General features: G+C 43.8%; 1 protein-coding gene across 1 annotated transcript in view; it reads right to left on the reverse strand.

Annotated features, from left to right (window-relative positions):
* SHROOM3 (shroom family member 3) overlaps positions 1 to 18,696 on the reverse strand; it is a gene marked incomplete at its 5' end in the record, with an annotated part of 299,535 nt that overhangs the window by 14,745 nt on the left and 266,094 nt on the right. Inside the window, 4 exons of the mRNA XM_080675496.1 lie at positions 3,428 to 3,578; positions 6,398 to 6,907; positions 8,303 to 9,196; positions 13,383 to 13,456. Coding sequence (XP_080531622.1) covers positions 3,428 to 3,578; positions 6,398 to 6,907; positions 8,303 to 9,196; positions 13,383 to 13,456 — 1,629 coding nt within the window. The remainder of the gene's footprint in view (positions 1 to 3,427; positions 3,579 to 6,397; positions 6,908 to 8,302; positions 9,197 to 13,382; positions 13,457 to 18,696) is intronic.

The raw sequence follows: 18,696 nt of genomic DNA on the forward strand, positions 1-18,696 counted from the left end.
TTCTCAGCAAAGAAACAGACACAAGAAACTAATATAAATATAAGTTTTAGTATTGAAAACTATATTTTAAATTTAAAAAGGAAATCACTCGCAGAATGGAGACAGGCCAGTCAGTGAATTTGAAGACAGACTAATAGAAATTATCCAACCAGAAGAAGTGACAAAAAACAGATTGAACAACAACAACAAAAAACCCAGAGCTTCAGGGACTTGTGGGACAATATCAAAAGGTCTAACATTTGTGTCATGTCACCGGAGTCCCAAAAAGAGAAGAGGAAGATTAGCGCACAAAACATATGTGAAGACATAATGGCTGAAAATGTCCTCCATTTGGTGAAAGACATAAATTTATATAATCACGAAGCTCAGCAAACGCACACAGGATAAACCAAAGAAAATCAGGCCCACCCACATCATAATCAAACTGCTGAAAATCAAAAATAAAGAAAAATTTTAAAGTAGCCAGAGAAAAACAACACACTGCCTATGAGAGGAACGAGTATTTAAATGACGGCATTTCTCATCAGAGACCGTGGAAGCAAGAAGAAAGTGGAGCAACAATTCTAAAATGCTGAAAGAAAAGGAAACGGCAGCCCAGAATCCCTGTGAAAATATCCTTCAGGAACGACAGCGGAATTCTTAGATGAAGAAAAACGAAAAGAATGTGTCACCAGCAGACCCATTCTAAAGAAATGCTAGGGGAAGCTTTTCAGGCTGAAAGGAAGACAGAACTGAGGGAAGCTTGGGGCTTCAAGACTGAAGGAAGAGGAATGGAACTGGGCAGCTGAGAACCATCTGGGTCACTACTGATCTCTTGGGGAAAGCCAATTCCGGGGAACAACAGATTCTTTTTGCCTTTTGAAATTTTCCATTAAGTCTCTAAGCCAAAGCCTTTTGCCTTCAGAATCGAGAATCCTGGGCTCTGCTCAAGCAGATTTTTGCCAATAGATATGGCAGAGTTTAGCCAAGGAGTTGGTATCAAACTGTCTTTAGTTTTTATGTATGTCTTTAGTGTTTATGTATGTCAGAAGTTCAGACAATGAAAGTGTTTCATATTTTAAGTAACACTTATATTTTCTTGGAATATTATAATTCATCATCTAGGCTGGATATATAAATAGAAAATATATTAAAATGGAATTAATTTAAAACGATAATTTCAATCATTGTTAGAAAAGCTTGTACATCAGGAGAATTTCACTTTCAACTTTATGCTGAACATATTAATAGATGCCTTCAACATCATGTCAAGTTCACATATTTTCTCTTTACAAGTCAGATATGCAAATGTAAGTACCACTAACAAAAATTCTATTACACATTCATAAACTTGTAGTTCATCAAAACAAACAACTCTCAAAGGTTTCTCCATTGCTGAAGGCAGAAATTGAACCCTTCAGCATTTCACACACAGCCCCTGGTGGCCATGAGGTGGCTCCTGGGGATCCTCCCAGCCTCGTCTCATGCTGTCTGTGGTCCTCCTTTATTTTCTAAATTTGTTCATTTCTAATTTAGTCACTTTTTAAAATATGTTTTTATTGATTTCAGAGAGTAAGGGAGAGGGAGAGATAGAAACATCAATGATGAGAGTGAATCATTGATCAGCTGCTTCCCAAAACCTGCACATGTGCCCTGACTGAGAATTGAACCATGACCCCACTGGTTCATAGAATGATGCTCATCCACTGAGCCTCACCGGGTGGGCTAGTCACTTTGTTTTATATTCCAAAATACCAAGCTACCGGAAGTTCCTTTCTTCAAGACACACACTCCTTATGTTTTTCCTTATCTCTAGGTCTTTTCCCATCCCATTTCCTTTGTCTTGAATGCCCGCATATCCTCTTGTCTGACTCATTCTGATTACTTCAGTATAAAATGTGAAAATACAGTTTTGTGAAAATAAAGATAATATAGCAGTATGTAAAAAAAAAAAAAAAAAAAAAAGCTCACACCTAGAATATAGGAAGTACTCAATAAATGGCATGTAATGTTATTTCCCATGAGAAATAATCCTCTCTTCCTTCATATACTCAGTCCAAATATACTTTGTGCCACATAATCCTCAGAATGAGAGGGTGATAATAAAGTGATGACAAAGAGGTTAAAAATCAAATTGAGATGTGGAGGGCAAAGCAATGAGTAATATGCCACACTGCTATTATAAGGAGGGTATATCTACATGAAAAAAAAATAAGTAAAATGTTCTGTTATTTAAAGATGTCATGGCAGCCTGATACCTGTAATAGGGTTTCTATAGCTCCCTCTCTGGGATAAACCTAGACAGAGCAGAACAAGGTGGGTTACCCTGCTCAGAGGACCCATTCAATGGGGGTGCTCAGTAGCACTGAGGTAGGGATGTGAGGTGTACTATGAAGCAGATGTTTAAAAGGGAAAACCCTGGGCTGGGAGAGAGTGTGTTACCACAGTGGCTGCATCAGCAAGTCAGCCCTGGCGCTGTGAGCCCCCTGAGCTGGAGCAGGAGGGAGAATACCACTGAAGGAGGTGCTTCTAAACCCCTAAGACTTCCTGCCCCATAACTTCCTGCTCCCAGGGTCTGTATCCTGTGGTCTCATTCCAATACATAAACACGAGGGCTTAGGACACATATTCTAAAATAAATGAATGGAATCACATGAGAAAGTTTCTCCTAGAATTGGTACCACTGAACCATTTACATTCCAGTCTCAGCAAGAGGCAAGCCTTAACAAAGAGTCCTTTTCAGCACGCAGGCCTGAGCTGAGGGCTGTAAGCACAGGGTCAGGCAGCCCCTCTGGGCTGCAGGGAAAGTGGAGTGGCAGGAACTTCTCCCCTGCAGGCACAGGCAAGCTTAGATCTCCATGGCTTTGGGGAAGACAGCAGCAGCATGGTCATGTTAAAAATGCTTAGCAATGAAAATTTCTGTAAGAATATCAAATGCTACCAGCTAAATTCCAATACTGTGCTTTCAAGTTATTATTCACTGGGGTATGGCAAAGAGAGCTGGGGTATTTAAAGATTAACATTACCTTTTCCAAAGTGCCTTTTCATGATCCAGTCTCCCGTTCCTTAAAATTTCTAGATTTTCTAGTTTTCCTTTTGCGCATGAATCACGAATGAAAATTACACAGGCCTTGAGAACAGTGTTGTGGTCTCTGTGCTGGACTAGGAGGCAGGGGACCTGGGGTCTAGTCCCAGCTATGAGACCTTTAGGAAATAACTAATTGCCGCCAACCTTCACTTTTGTCATTTATAAAAGTGAAAATGACAGGTGAGCTGTGAGGAAATTGCTCAAAGTGCCATGCATGTCTGGGGTCCAATGATGGTTTGGGCGCGATTGGTGATGTGATAGGCCCCTTTCCCTCTTGCCATAAGGGGCGTTACTGAGTCACCCTGCTAGGCCCCTGACTAGCTTTCTGGGAAAAACGAAACACAGGTCCCAATTCTTTACCTTCTTTTCATTGACATCCACCTGCTCCTCTTCCTCATTCATCTCTTCTGGCATATGTTTGATTTTGTTCAGAAGCTCAGCCTTGGGAGCCGACACGCTGTAGTAGGCAGGGCAGTTGACCAACATGCCCACTGCTTCTTTGTCTTCACTCCTGGGTCATAAAGAACAAAAAGTAGAGCCATACACAGCACATACCAGAAGCTTCATTTCACTAGGTCTCTCCATTCAGAAATGTGTAAAAAATCCTTTTCAATTACTTCCTAGAAATTAGGATGACCTAACTAGTAAGTACTTACTAGAGAGTGAAAACCACGTGCAGAGCTCCTGAATCCAGGCAAACGGGATGAAAACCACCAAAGGCGGTACTGGGAAGGGGGAGTGGGAATCAGGCCTTCGGACTTGCCAGATGACTCTGGGCAAGGCCTTTACCTCTCTGCATGGTTCTCCTTTTGTGATGAATGTAAGAAGGACGCTGACTCCCCATGTCACAGAAAGACAGTGGGGAGCCTTACAATGTGAAAGTATTTTAAGGCTATTGCACGTATCTCAGAGTTTAGGTTATTTCCTACTCTTCTAGGATTACCATTATCTTTTTGATGCATACTATAATGGTTATTTGAAATCTGTCAATTTTCCTTCTCCCTAAGCCTGACATCTTGTATAAGCCCCAGAAATCTGGAGCTTGCTGGTCAATGAATATAAGGTGTGAAATCTACTCACTGATTCCACAGCAGGGGTTTTCAAGGCTGGGGAACAAATGAGGAGCTGAGAAACCTAATACCTAGTGTTCTCTGTTTTACCATAATTCAGCTGCCTCGCAGACTTCCCACTGAATAAATGACTATGGAAGTAGGGTAGGCTCTCTGAGAGGTATTTCAGCTGTTCAATCCTATGACACTTACGTAACATGTAGACCATCATTTTACTGTGGAATAAAAACACCCCCCCCCAAGTCTTTTTTACTAGTTTCCTGCTTGATGGGACTGTTCCTCTAAGCAATATAATTACATCTAATCCAGATAATTAAAAAAACAGGAAAAGGGTTTTTTTGATGTGCCCCCCCCCGCCACCGCTGCCCAGATATATTCATTACATTACAAGTGGGCTTCTCATGCATTTGATAACTAAACCTCACAATAGATATTTGCAGCCTCTCGCACAAAAGAGCAATGCTCATTCCCACCAGAAGATGGCACCTGCCATCCTTTGAAATTCCTCCTGCAACAGCTACATGACCATTTCACGTCTAAACTGACTGAGAACATAGGTTCCCAATAACAATGCTAGGAAATGCTAAGGATGTACTTATACATTTCACTGATCTGTCTGCAGCAAGTGGTCAGAGAACAGAATGAAGTGACTAGAAGCCCCTCGCTGTTACCTACCACAACCATTCATGGTGAGCTAACTGGCACACCCATCTTTGGGCCCCTCCTGATACCCAGTGCATTGTCTTGCATACTGTAGGTGCTCTGTAATGTTTGCCAAATACATGACCCTACTAAGTCAACTTCACCTCAATTCCTTTCTGCCAAATCTGAAAAAGAAGGGATGGGCAAGGTGACTGAGTGTTCAGGCCTTGTATTAGGAAAACCTCTGATATCAAAGAGCTTGTAAGTACTACATAACTCTTTCTTTCTCCCCCTCCCAACAAAACATGGCATTCTTGTAATTTAGTGAGATCACTTGGAGGTTTCTAAAATGCACATCCAACTTTAGATGAAATGCTCTGTGTTCATTTAGTCTGGAAGCACTAACTGTGGAGTTCCAATCTGTCAATTCAGTTTTCACTGGAAATTAAAAAGAAAATAAAACTACTCTAAATCTTTTCCATAGCAGTACTTTAAGGAAATCAAACATGCAAGAAGATATTCAATAATATCAGGGAAAATCAAAAGAATGAAACACAGACTGCTCAGTCCTTTTGCCCCCTGGGGCTGGGTGCTGGGACAGGTTATGGGGCCATAACGTGGGGCTCAGGGAGCTTCAGGGGCAGAGGCTCATAGGCTGAACAAAATCACGGGTGTGCCCCAGTCAGACCTTCCTTGATTCTTAGAACACGAGCACTCACCCTAACTCTTCAAAGTGTGGTATAAATCGATGTCTCTAGACTCATCCTTTTTACAAAGACCCGTTCAGTTCCGCCTTGGGGGAGAGGGGCTCTGTGATGCTCACCGCTTCTACTTGCCCCCCCCTCAGCACTGCCCTCTGTGGGGCTCTCTGTACCAGTAAAGGTGGCTGATGGAGAATGGAAGGTTGTGTGCTTGTGGAGGTGGGGGCACTGTGTAACCCTTGAGAGAGCAGGCAGGGTCACAGTGCCAGCGCTCACATGTTCTTTGACTTCATTTGGGCACGGTCATAATTTCTCAGGGCTTCAATGTCCTCACTTGTAAAATGGAGATTAAACTGGTAGCTATCTCAGAAGGTTCTTGTGAAGATTAAACAAGATGATGTATATATAAAGAAATGAATGCATTTGACACAAAGAACATGAACAATAAGTATTAACACTATGATTATTACCAGAGGCCCAGTGCACAAATTCATGCACGGGTGGAGTCTGGCAGGCTTGCCCAATTGGGTGGCCAGGGAGTGGGGGTGGGGGGGAAGAGACACACAAGAGGTTGGCTGGCCGGCCCCGCCCCTGATAAGGGTGAGGGGGCCGACTGGGGGTGGGGCCAGCTGGGGGGAGGGACCGCCCTGGTCGAACTCCCAGTAGAGGGGACAATTTGTATATTAGCCTTTCATTATATAGGATTATTTTTTTTTGTTGGACAAGTGCCTGGTAACTTAAGGCCAGTCTGTCCCACCTCCTACTCCTCAGAGCCATTCCCCTAAAGCTGACAGGAAATGTCACTCTTGGGTCAGGATCGTTGGAAGCAGGACAAGATCAGGTAAGTAGCCCCAGACTTATCACCCGTGGATGGAGTTCACTTGTAAGTCTGCTTTGGGATATTACCAGGGACCTACCTCTTGCCTTCGTGTCCTGGGCAGCTGACGGCTCTCTGCATGGCCTTCCTCTTGACGCCGTTTTCCTGCATCAAGTTACCATCACGAGGAAACAAACCCTCCATCAGGTCCATGGTGGTCTTCAGCCTGGAGTCGGGGTCCAAAATGTCTGCCAGAGATTTGTCTTGGTGGACAATTTCCTTGGCCAGCACCTCCGTTCTGATGTCTTCTGACGTCTTCTGAGGACTGGGACTGGCACTGTCTTCTAAACCCCGAGTCCCACTGAGTGGGTCGTGGACGAGGCCTTGGGTCAGAGCGGGAGGCTGCTCTCCTGGGCCTGGCTGCCAGCCAAGGGCCCCAGCATGTGGGGGTCGGGTGCCCGAGGTGGGGGGCAGGCTGAGCCCGTGGGCCTCGGAACCTCTGACGGAAGTTTGGGGTCTGGAAGCTGGTATCTGATGGCCAACCGACTGGGCTGCCCCAGGCACGGGCCTTTCCTTGGCAACTGTCCTGTTGGCAGATTTGCTGGAGCTACTGGATATTAAAAAGAGAGAGAGAGGTGGTGAGAAAGTGTCAATAGAAAGGTGAGGATGAGGTGCAAGAACTGTCACCACTGGGCTGATGGGATTGGGCAAGGCGGTCACATTTCCGAGCATCCTGAGGGCCTTCAACTGATTGCTCATGAGGAGGTCGTGTGACTTTTTAAGGGGGATGAATCTAGTAGGAATTCATATTCTAGAACTGTCTGCAGGGCCCAGGTGGACAGAGGGTAGTAGTAAATCACTCTGGTATTTAGAGTGATAGCAGGCAATGTGGGGGTTGGGAGTTTTATTGTGTTGTGAAAGGTCACTTGTCCTAAGGAGCGTGTATTGGGAAATGCTTCTTCCTCATTTTCTGGCTTCTAAGAGCAGGTTTTCCATAAGTGTTCCTGACCTTCAGCCCTACTCTTGATTCCTTCTAGTGTCTTTGGAAAGAGAAGGTAACCACAGCCGGACCATTCATAGCAAGGCTGCCTCTAGGCATGCTCTTGTGTTCTCTCTCGCCCTCTCTCCATCTATTCAGGGTGTGCCTTCAAAATGTATGTACACTTTAACAGCTGATAGCTCAATTTTTAAAAAAAATATATTTCATTGATATTTTACAGAGAGGAAGGGAGAGGGATAGAGAGCTAGAAACATCGATGAGAGAGAAACATCTATCAGCTGCCTCCTGCACACCTCCCACTGGGGATGTGCCCGCAACCAAGGTACATGCCCTTGACCGGAATCGAACCCGGGACCCTTCAGTCCGCAGGCCGACGCTCTATCCACTGAGCCAAACTGGTTTCAGCCTGATAGCTCAATTTTGAAAACAAAATGTATTTTAATAAATACTGCCTTTATAATTATTCAAAATGTGTATATACATTTATTTGGACACCCTGTATATAAAATAGACACACGTGTATGTGTGGATGTCTGCCATGGCCTGTGAACAGGCAGGTAAACCTATTTAATCTGGGGGCTCAGTGTCGGGATGGAAGCCATTTCTCCATATCCGTTCTCTCAGTAATACAAGTGATATTTTTGTCTGCTGTATGCCTTCCTCTTATCTCTCATTCCTTAACCGATTCAGAACGTGGGCAGGAAGGAGGGATGCTACTGATGTGGGCCCACAGAAGCGAACTATGCCCCCTGGGTGAGGGCTTTCGTTTTCACTGCTCTCACTCCTTGCTGCCCAATGACTGCTAGTATAACCACCACCCAAGGTAAACAAGAGAATCAACCTGCCAGCTTCAGGGGCTGAGCTGTAAAAACCCTCCACACCAGGGCTCTCCAGTGGCCAAAAGCTGGGGGGTCTGGGAAGCCTGGAGTGTGAAAACCTCTTACTAGTGAGGGAAACCCTCTCCTCCTTAGCTGAGGGCCTGCGCTACCCAATCTGCCCACTCACCTCGCAGGGAGCTCCACGCCATCCTCGCTGTCCAGCTGTGCCTCACACAGAGCTGGGGGAGGAGGGGGAGGAAAATCGTCCCAGCTATTCACCAGGATTTCCTGGCTCGGTGGAGGGGGTGGGGGTGGGGGTAGGGGGAGAGCTTCGAATGTGGGATGGGAAGTGGCATTGGGGTGCAAGTCCTTCACAAACACATCGTCATCGTAATCCTCCCGAGGCAGTGGGGAGGCCTGCAGGATGGACTCCGATATTCGGAGGGAGATCCTCCCTGGAGTGCTTGGGACCCCAAGAGGCGTGTCCGGGTCGGAAGTGCTGCTTGAACTTGGGAGGCTCTGCTGTTTTTTATAGTGCTTCAGGCTTGCTAACTCGGGCGAGCAAGATTCCTTGGGGAGGCTGTTCTCTCGGACGGTGTGGGCCCACTTCACACGAGGTGGGGGAGGCTGCTTCCTCTTCCCCTCTTCTGCCCCGTGCTCCGGGCTGTGGGGCTCATGGCCTCTAGGACGGGGAGGCTGGGCCAGGCTGTGGCCGTTGCTTCTGTGAGCCCCTGCTGGGGTGTAGGGCGGAAGAGGCTGCTGGCCCGGCTGACCATCCCTCCCGGTCGGCTGATCACCGGCAGCCTGTGGACAGTAGCTGGAGGGGGCAGGGGAAGGCAGAGCGGAGCTGAGTGGGGTCAGTGGTCCTGCCCTGGTGTCTGTGAGATGCCCTTGCAGCCCTGTGGGTAGTGGCCTGGCGCAGGGCATCCTGCTGGCCTGCCTCTGATGGTCCGGCTGTCCGGGACAGTCGCTGGGAATGGAGGCACCAACAGCTTTGCAGCCTGAACCACCCCATCGAGGGCTGGGCTGGTGTTTGAGCACTAGCATCTCCTGTTCGCCTCTTTCTGGACAACCGAGGGACCTGGAGCAGGACACAAGCACAAGCATGACGGCTCTGAAGAAAGGAGCAAACTCCGAGCCCACGTTTACGGCACAGACGGGAAAGGCACCGACAGGGAAGCTGCACACTCTCTCCCTCCCACACCAGCTGCTCATGCAAAGAACCGAGTTTAAATAAAATGCCAGACAGGCATGACCTCCTACAGGGAAATGTCACGTGGCATTTGCTTGAATTCGCCTTCCCTCACTGCCCCCACCTCCCACCCTCACCACCCACAAAAGGTGGCTTTGAGGACAGGCTTCAGGTTATAAAAGGAAAGAAACAAGTGGGTACATCTCTTCAGTTGCTTTGAGGCCTACTCTGGAGCCAGCTCCTGCCTCAGGGGACGAGAATGCTACCTCATTCTGTCCCACTGCCATCCTGCAGGGGAGTTTTGTTGGGAAAGCATGTGCGGGGCCTGCTGAATTTGAAGGTTTTATTTACAACTTTCTCTTAGTCTCTTAGTGTTTTCATTTCTTAAAATGGAATGTAAAGAGGAAGGGGAGGGGTTCTCACCTAAGGAGCTAATGAGCAGTTACCGTGGGAGAAAGACTGACAAAATGGGACAGACAGGGTGCATGGTGATTTAAACAAAATATCCTCTAGCTAGGCTCCAAGGAAAACCCCAGTGACTTCCAATACTTTCGTTATTGTGTTCTAGAGGACAAAACAAAGAAAATAAGAGTGTGCAGCATTGCCTGCCTGCCGGCCATGCAAGAGTTGATGTGGGGAGAACAGATATCTCTAGCAAACCACCATCATCTGTAAATTCCTGACTAGCTTGCCAGTGAATCTGGAGAGCAGATGGCCCTTTTCACTGTGCAGACCCACGTCCTGAGGGAGCATGGCTCAGCCCCAAGTCAGAGGCCGGCACAGGCCTGCCACGAAATCGTCTGAGAGCTTGTGGCAGGGGGAATGCAGCACAATGAAGGAGAAGACCGCAGAGACCAAATTAGCCCCTCTTGTGCAGGTTCGTTTTCTTTTTTACAAATGCCGATAGTTGAATGAGGGGCCCCTCTCTCTCTCTCTCCCTCCCTCCCTCCTTCTCACTCTTTCTCAGATGCAACCTCTTCCTTTCCATCACAGACCCTTTTCACTTAGAGGTGGTTTTACTTGTTTGTTTTTACCAGGACGCTCTCACTATCTAGGATCGGCTGCTCTGTACTTGTCTACTAGTCGGGTACGCAAATAGGTATGCGAGAAGCTCAGAGGCAGGAGGTTCGCTAGGCATGCTCTGCACTGCCCGTCTCATTCATGTTGGCACCCTTGGCACACAGTACCCTGTTAGTAAATGTCTGTTGAACAATGTCTCTTCTACCCAGCTGCTCTTTAAACTGTACAATATAAACTATTTTTAAACTTAGCATCCTCCAATAGGACATGCAGTCCACTGGAATCGGATGCTCTGTGACTAATTCGGGTACCTTCATCTTCCTTCCTCTGAATCTTGAGGCTTTTTAGGGAAGACACCACTAAAGCATATAATAAAAGAGGATAGCCCCTATCCTTTAAGATCCAGCCCAGCAAACCTTGATACATGCTTTTAGTTTGTTTAATCTTTGAAGGTATTATTTGAGTTAAATGCTTGCTTAATTTGGTTGATAATGCCTCTTCTTGGTGACTGTTTTGTATTTTTTCAAGAACAAAAGATAGGATAAAGGATAAGAAAGATTTCATTTGAGTCTCTTTGAGAATAGAGTGTGTGAGGCAAGCATCTGTTGATCTGTATCCAGGAATCCTAATATTCAAGAACGGAGTTTGAGAACAATTAGTCTCATCCCCTCCCCCACCCCCGCCCTCATAGCATTCTTTTCATGTGGTAAAAAACATATAACATAAATTTTACTACTTTAACCATTCATGTCATTGCAAAACAGGTCTCCAGAACGTCTTCATCTTGCAGATCTGAAACTCTGTACCTTGTATGCAACAACTCCTCTTCCCCCCTCCGCCAGCCCGTCAACCACCTTTCTACTTTGTTTCTATAAATTTGACTCCTTTTAGATACTTCAAAGGTAAGTGGAATCATAGAGTATGCCTTTTTGTGACGGGCTTATTTCATTTAGCATGATATCCTCAATGTTCATCCATGTCATAGCATGTGTCAGCATTTCCTTCCTTTTTAAGACTGAATAATATTCCACTGTATGAATAATATTCCACTGTATGAATAGACCACATTTTGTTTAGCTGTTCTTCCACTGATGGACAGTTGGATTGTTTGCTATTGAATAATGCTGCTGTAATCCTGGGTATGAAAATATCTCTTCAAGACACTGCTTTCAACTCTTTTGGATAAATATTTAGAAGTGGGATTGCTGGGTCATATGGTAGATCTATTTTTAATTTTTTAAGGAGTCTTCATATTGTTTTTCAAAGCAGTTGCAGCATTTTGCCGTTCCAATTTCTCCACAATATCACCAACACTTTTTTTTTCCAATAATAGTTATCTTAATGATCCTAATGGGTGTGAGATGGTATCTCAATGGGGTTTTGATTTGTATTTCTCTAATGGTGATGTAGAATATCTTTATATATCCTTGTTGGCCACCTGACTATCGTCTTTGGAGAAATGTCTATTCCAGTCCTTCTTATTTTTTCAAAAGCTTTTTAAAATATGTTTTTTATTCATTTCGGAGAGAGGAAGAGAGAGATAGAAACATCAACGATGAAAGAGAATCGCTGATCAGCTGCTTTCTGCACACCCCACACTGGGGATCAAACCTGCAACCCGTGCATGTGCCCTGACCAGGAATTGAACCGTGACCTCCTGGTTCATGGACCAAAGCTCAACCACTGAGCCATACAGGCCAGGCTATTCAAGCCCTGTTTATGAATGAGCTATTTCATTTTTTTATGGTTGAGTTTAGTCTTACCTTTGACTTCAGACCAGTTCTCTTTTGGCAGTGCTCTAGTTCACCGATAGTTTTCCTTTGTCTCTAGCGTTTAATTAATGCACCCAAACTAACCAAAGTCCTCGGCCTCACCTGGAGTACTTATTCACATTAGGCCCAGCCACAGGAGCAAGAGCACAGAACTGTGGAGGGCTGCTCTTGGCAGTGGAGGTGGTAACTTAACATCACTTCCTGACCACATTGGCTGCTCCTGAGTGACAGTTTTAGGGTGACTTATTGAGAAGGTGAATAAAGAAAAAGAGGCAAACAATGACTGCATGAATTATAATAAAAATTAGGGTACTGGCTTGAAAAACATGGAAGGTAGTAGGGAGGGTTTAAAAGCACCATCATTAGTAAGTAGATTATAGAAGCTAACTCTATGATGCCACACTAAAACTATATACACACAGGCATGTGGTTCAGGGAAAACTCTCTTTGGAATTTTCTACTTATTCAGCTCCATGTGACTAGTTAAAAAATTCAAATTCTAAATAATTGCCCATTATATTTTTCTACCTGGGAGAAATGATTTTGATGATAAACATTTTAAAAATGTAATTTGTTTATTGATTTCAGAGAGGAAGGAAGAGGGATAGAGAGAGATAGAAACATCAATGATGAGAGAGAACCATCAATCAGCTGCCTCCCACACATCCCCTACTGGGGATTGAGCCCACCACCCGGGCATGTGCCCTTGACTGGAATCGAACCCACGACCCTTCAGTCCGCAGGCCGACGCTTTATCCACTGAGCCAAACCAGCTAGGGCTGATGGTAAATTTTTAAAATGACTTTTTCTGTTATATTATATCCTTTAGTGCCTAAACATTATGATTTAGGAGCGTTATTTTTTACTTCAGGTGCTTCCTGTGAGTTTGCCTCCCTATGTGAAGCCATTCATGAAATGCTCATTCCTCTCTGAGCACTTTAGTCACCAGGCTGGCCCTCTGCACACAGAACTGGGAGAGATCAGCCACTGTGTGTGAGAGCACAGGTGAGCATGAGAAGCACATACCCACGAACTGTTCTGATGCGAAGCTCATTAGAAGCCAAGCGTTGCCTTACCAGCACACACTCAAAATCTACTTTGAAGAAGTGTCATTTTTAGAGAAAGTTATCTATAAATAAAAAAGTTCCCCACAGCCTAGACAAGTGGAGAAGGCAGCACAGGACACAATGAAACACCGTAATATCTCATTTCAGTTCCTTATTCAGAGGCACACAAATGTTGAACTCTAGCAGCATTCATAAGGCAGAGGGCATCACACATACCTGGGTCCAGGGCCAGCCAAGTAACATGGATCCTTCACAAGACCAGAGCCATTGTTTTCCCCCAAAAGCACATCCTGAAACACAAGAAAGGCACAGCATTGTTACCAACAAATTTACTTGAGGGGGTGGAGACAGGAAGGAGCAAGAACAGTCACTGGAGGCCTGCTATTTATTGTCAGGCACCGTGGTGGCGCTCTTCCATACTGCCCCATTTCTCCTCTAAGCCCCAGGAAGGACTGTGAATCCCACTGTGCCGACGAGGAAGCAGGCCCAAAGAGGGTAACTCCACCAAGGTCTCAGTGGCAGAGCTAGGATTTCAACCTCAGTCTGTCTCACCAAGTGCTTCTCCGCACAAGGGCACTTTCTAAGCAAGAGAAAGCTGATAATTATCTCCAGGGTTCAAAACAACTGCTACCCTTGAAATGACAAAAATTAATTCAAAGGGCCAACTTTCTGAAACAGCAATAGGAAATCTGGGAGATGACAGGATAGTGCATGACATTTAGCAAAAACCTCCAATGTTCTGACTTATAATTCCAGAAGATATGAATCTGATGTGTAATCAAGCTGAGATATGTTCTCTCTGGGTTTGAAAATGTTTTACCCACCTGTAATATCAATATCTTTGGGCCTTTTCAGGTAGTCATTACTTGTTTCTTTTTGTTCTTAATAAGGGTATTATTGGTTTCCTGAAAGGATCCTAGGTCAGTTTTTGATAGAGTTTTGCCCAGGTGAATAAGTCCCTGATGAAGACAATGCTGCTATTGATGATAAAATATTTAGCTCTCAATTATTTATGCTACTAGGAGACAGGTAGAAAACAAGAAATTAAGTCCACACATTATCTCATTTAATTTCAGCAATTATTTCATCACTCAATCTGTCCAAAGAGCTCATTGCTTTCCATCCCGTTTTTCTCCCCCCACCCCCAGTCAATGGTGCAGGTACTAGTAATCAATAAAAGAGCCAAAGGTAGTAGGCCCAAAGAAGAAACCAACACTCGAAGATTAGTAGTAACTGCACCTATCCTTTATTGGGCATTTACTTTGTGGCGGACACTCTGCTAAATTCCTTACAGTCCTCAAATTATGAGCCTGGAGTTGTGTTAGGTACGTGACATTTCTTCTGTAATTTAATCTAGAACAGTGGGGAGAGGAGAGGTAATTGCAGCTCAGAAAGGTTAAGTAGTTTACCCACCTACACAGTTAAGTAGGTAGAAGAGCCAGGATTCAAACCATGATCGCTTCAAAACACAGGGTGTCTTTCTTTGTAATTTTAGCAAGCTGAGTGGTAGCTGAGGTGGATGCAAACAGACATCAGTGCTTCGAGAAAATGTGTCTCTGATTTGCTCAATGATCACTTTAGGGAATGGGAATTCCTGCTCTCCAGGGAGCCTTGTGGTCCTTTTAAAGTCCTTCCCTGCTGCACCTTCTCTGTTGACATGAATGTGAAGCTTTGCCAATAATTAATTGGGGAAGCCTGTAGGTCCTCTTTAAGCTCCTAACTCAGTATAACTTTTAAATAGAGTTTCCCATTCTGTCATTTTCTTTGAATTACAGTATGAGCTTAAGTTGATATTTATGTTAGTGTGGGTAAAATAAAGAAAGTTAGACTCAGTAATAGGCTGTTGAGAGAACTCTCTAAATCTCTTGTCAATAAAAGTTGGTTGGAGCATCGTTATGCACACCAAAAAGGTTCCGGTTGATCCCTGGTTGGGTGCACAGAGGAGGGTGCAACCCGTCTGTCTGTCTGTCTGTCTCTCTTCCTTTCTCTAGAGAGCAATAAAAACATATCCTTGGCCCAACTGGCATGGCTCAGTGGTTGAGCGTCGACCTATGAACCAGGAGGTCATGGTTCGATTCCCAGTCAAGGCACATGCCCAGGTTGCAGGCTGGATCCCTAGCAGGGGGCATGCAGGAGACAGGCTGTCAATGATTCTCTCTCATCACTGATGTTTCTATCTCTCTCTTCTTCTCCCTTCCTCTCTGAAATTAATATATATATATATATATATATATATATATATATATACACACACAACAACAAAACTCACCCTTGGGTGGGGATTAAAAAACACACCATTTGGACAGAAGGAAAATGCCTTCCCAATCCAGTAAAAGCCAGAGGAAGATAAATTTCTGTTGTATTTACTTGTTTTGATTAGGCATATGTTCACTGTTAAAGAAGACTTGATTTGCTACAAACTGGTAAGAAGTGTATAGTATGTATAGGGCAATTTAGAGAAAAGCAGGGACTATGGAAGAAATACTTATAAATGTTTGTTTTTTAATTATTCTTGATTTCTGATGACTGACTTACTGGTTTTTTATTCTTCATTAGGCATAGCATACTTAAAACTATAGACCTAAAGCCTGTTGAATGCAAATCCTCACGCTTGCTTTGGGTTCTGGGTTAGCAATCCTAATATCTCTGTGACCAATGAAATATGAAGACAACAATATTCATCTACTTCGGAATATCAGTGTCAAGTATCTGCTAAAATGAATTAGAAATCCATTTGAAAAATCTTAAAATGGTATTTAAAAAGTAAATAACAGTAATAAATAAACTTTAAAATGAAATAGACTCATTGGCTTAAGTTTTACATATAAGATGTTTAACTCTCACCTCCCTCCCTGTTCCCCAACCTTTTTTTATTTAAGGAGGCAGCATGCTAGTGACTTGAAGGGAGTATGGGGTCAAAACCTTGCTCCCACTACCTTGGGCAAATTTCTTGCCCTTTCTGTGCCTCAGTGCCCATATCTGTAACATGGAGATAACACTATCTACTTCTGTGCATAGATGTCAGAATTAATTTCATACTTATAAAAACACTTAGTACAATAACACAGGACACATTGGGTTATTAGTAGCTGTTTGTAATTTTACATTTTGTGGAGAGTTGATTCTGTTATTTATCCATAAGTTTGAATGGGTGCTTGTTGAGAGGTGCTAAACATGATTTACAAGCTGCGTTCTTCAGAATCCATGCATCGAGCCATTTCCTCAGCAATTAAATGTCTGGCTCGCCATCACATGGTGAATGTGTTACATATCAGAAACAAAGGTCTCTGAAAAATACAGTGAGAACCAGAGAAGCCTCTAACTCAGCATCTGGAAAAAAAAAAAATTCCTCACTAGGAATCTTACTTCTTCACAGGTTTGTTTTTATAGCTTCTTCTGCATTTTAGATCTATGCTGTGAAGAGTTATAAATTTCTGTCTCAGAGGCAGAAATGTTTGAATATTTTTCTGCAGGGCCCAGCTACTTAAGAAAGGTTGCTTTCCAAAGTCTCCAAAAAGTAGGAAATAGGCAAGAATTTGTTGTGCCCGTCAGCTCCATCACTAATATCCACTTGTCCAGCAATTACATCTTTGAGATGACCAGGAATGAAAGAAGAGCTAATGGGAGGCTGTGTGTTCAGAGTGGACCACAGCTGGCTAAGGAGAGGCCAGGCCTGCTGAGATCTGAGTAGGTCTCTGGTTCCAAGTGGTGGCAGCCTTCTGCAGTCATTATATCAGGCCAAGGAATAATCAATTTCCTAAGCAGAGGAATTTATTTCCATGTTGACCTTATTTTGGAGGCAGAAACTGTCCTTATAAACTTTTGAAAAGAAGCTGAATCCTTGCCCAAAGCTTGTAAAATCTTGCTCTATTAGCATCTGGCTGGCAGGACGGAACAAGTAACATTTGTTTAGGATGCCGAGGACTGAGCCAGCACCAGAATACACTCCATATTTTGGGTTTAACTCAGATGGATGGTCTCTACAGTAAGCATGTCGTTATTTAAACGAGGCATTGGCCTGCTGGCCGCAAGTTTGACACGCTTGCTCTACAGGGTCGCTTAATTTCATGGAGTTCTCTGAAGCTGAGATCAGAAAAATTTTTAATGCCCTCACCAATTCTTAATGATAAAGTTCCTGGAATTTTTTAAAAGAATGTAACATTTTGAAATAACCACAATAATTATGTGGTAAGACTACTTTTGCTTTGTTTTTAACTAGTTGTACAAATAAGGTATGAAGAAAATGGATCAGACACTGCCATGACCAGGTCCCAGGGCAGGCAAGGTCTGGCTGATGGAAGAAGGAACCTCAAGAACAGTGTTGGCACAATTATAATCTGGGGGATGGTAACCTATTTGCTGAATTTGTAGGAGCAAAACAGCACAGATAAAATATTTAATTTTGAAACAGTTTCCTCCTCTGGTGTCGTATTCCCCAAATTACATACTATCTAAATATGGTACTCTCTCTATTGAACAGGGTGCCTAAATAACGTTCTGTATTTAGTTGTCTTTCTAAAAATCTTTTCAAATGATATAAAGTATGTAATTGGGTTTGGAGGAATCTATACCACCTATGTTTTAGCTCTATTTTCCACTTTACCAGGTTTGAGAAATGTTTGTGGAGGGAAGGCAAAATAACATTCATATCTAACTGATTCCCCAAGAGAGGATGATGACATCTAGTGGTGGCTAAAAAATAAATAAATAATAACCAGAAAAGGATCCAGTTTTTGCCTGAGCATTCTGTTTTCTTTAAAACACGTGGAGCAAAATGAAGAAAATGTTTGTTCTTTAGCTATGCAATGAATGCCTGAAGCCCATCAAACTAGCTGCAACTGCATGTTACATATAAGGATTTAAAAGTGTTTTAGTGCCCTGGCTGGATAGCTCAGTTGGTTAGAGCAGTGGTCGGCAAACTGCGGCTCGTGAGCCACATGCGGCTCTTTGGCCCCTTGAGTGTGGCTCTTCCACAAAATACCAGGGCCTGGGCGAGTCTATTTTGAAGAAGTGGCGTTAGAAGAAGTTTAAGTTTAAAAAATTTGGCTCTCAAAAGAAATTTCAATGGTTGTACTGTTGATATTTGGCTCTGTTGACTAATGAGTTTGCTGACCACTGGGTTAGAGCATTGTCCCAATATGCCAAGGCGGCAGGTTTGATCCCCAGTCAGGGCACTTACAAGAAACAACTAATGAATGCGTAAATAAGTGGAACAACAAACCAAAGTTTCTCTCATATCAATAAAAATAAATAAATTTTCAAAAGGGTTTTAGTGGTAGGATGAGGAGTGGAAATTAGCTCAGTTCATTCTGAGGGGGAGGAAAAGGGCTAGTGAAGTCTTACGGAGGATTGCCTCTATAGGTTTGTGTGTGTTTGAGTTTATACTGGAAAGTATTTCTGAATATTCCTGAACAGGAAATGCCTGGGAGGGCACAGAGTTTTTGCTCAGAAGGCTGTGTGTATGTGTGTTTCAGAAGCAGTGCCGTAAACATATTTCTCAGGCAGTAATGACTGAATCTTTCTTTGTCTG

This window comes from Plecotus auritus (assembly GCF_963455305.1).
Source record: "Plecotus auritus genome assembly, chromosome: 1".
Classification (NCBI taxonomy): domain Eukaryota; kingdom Metazoa; phylum Chordata; class Mammalia; order Chiroptera; family Vespertilionidae; genus Plecotus; species Plecotus auritus.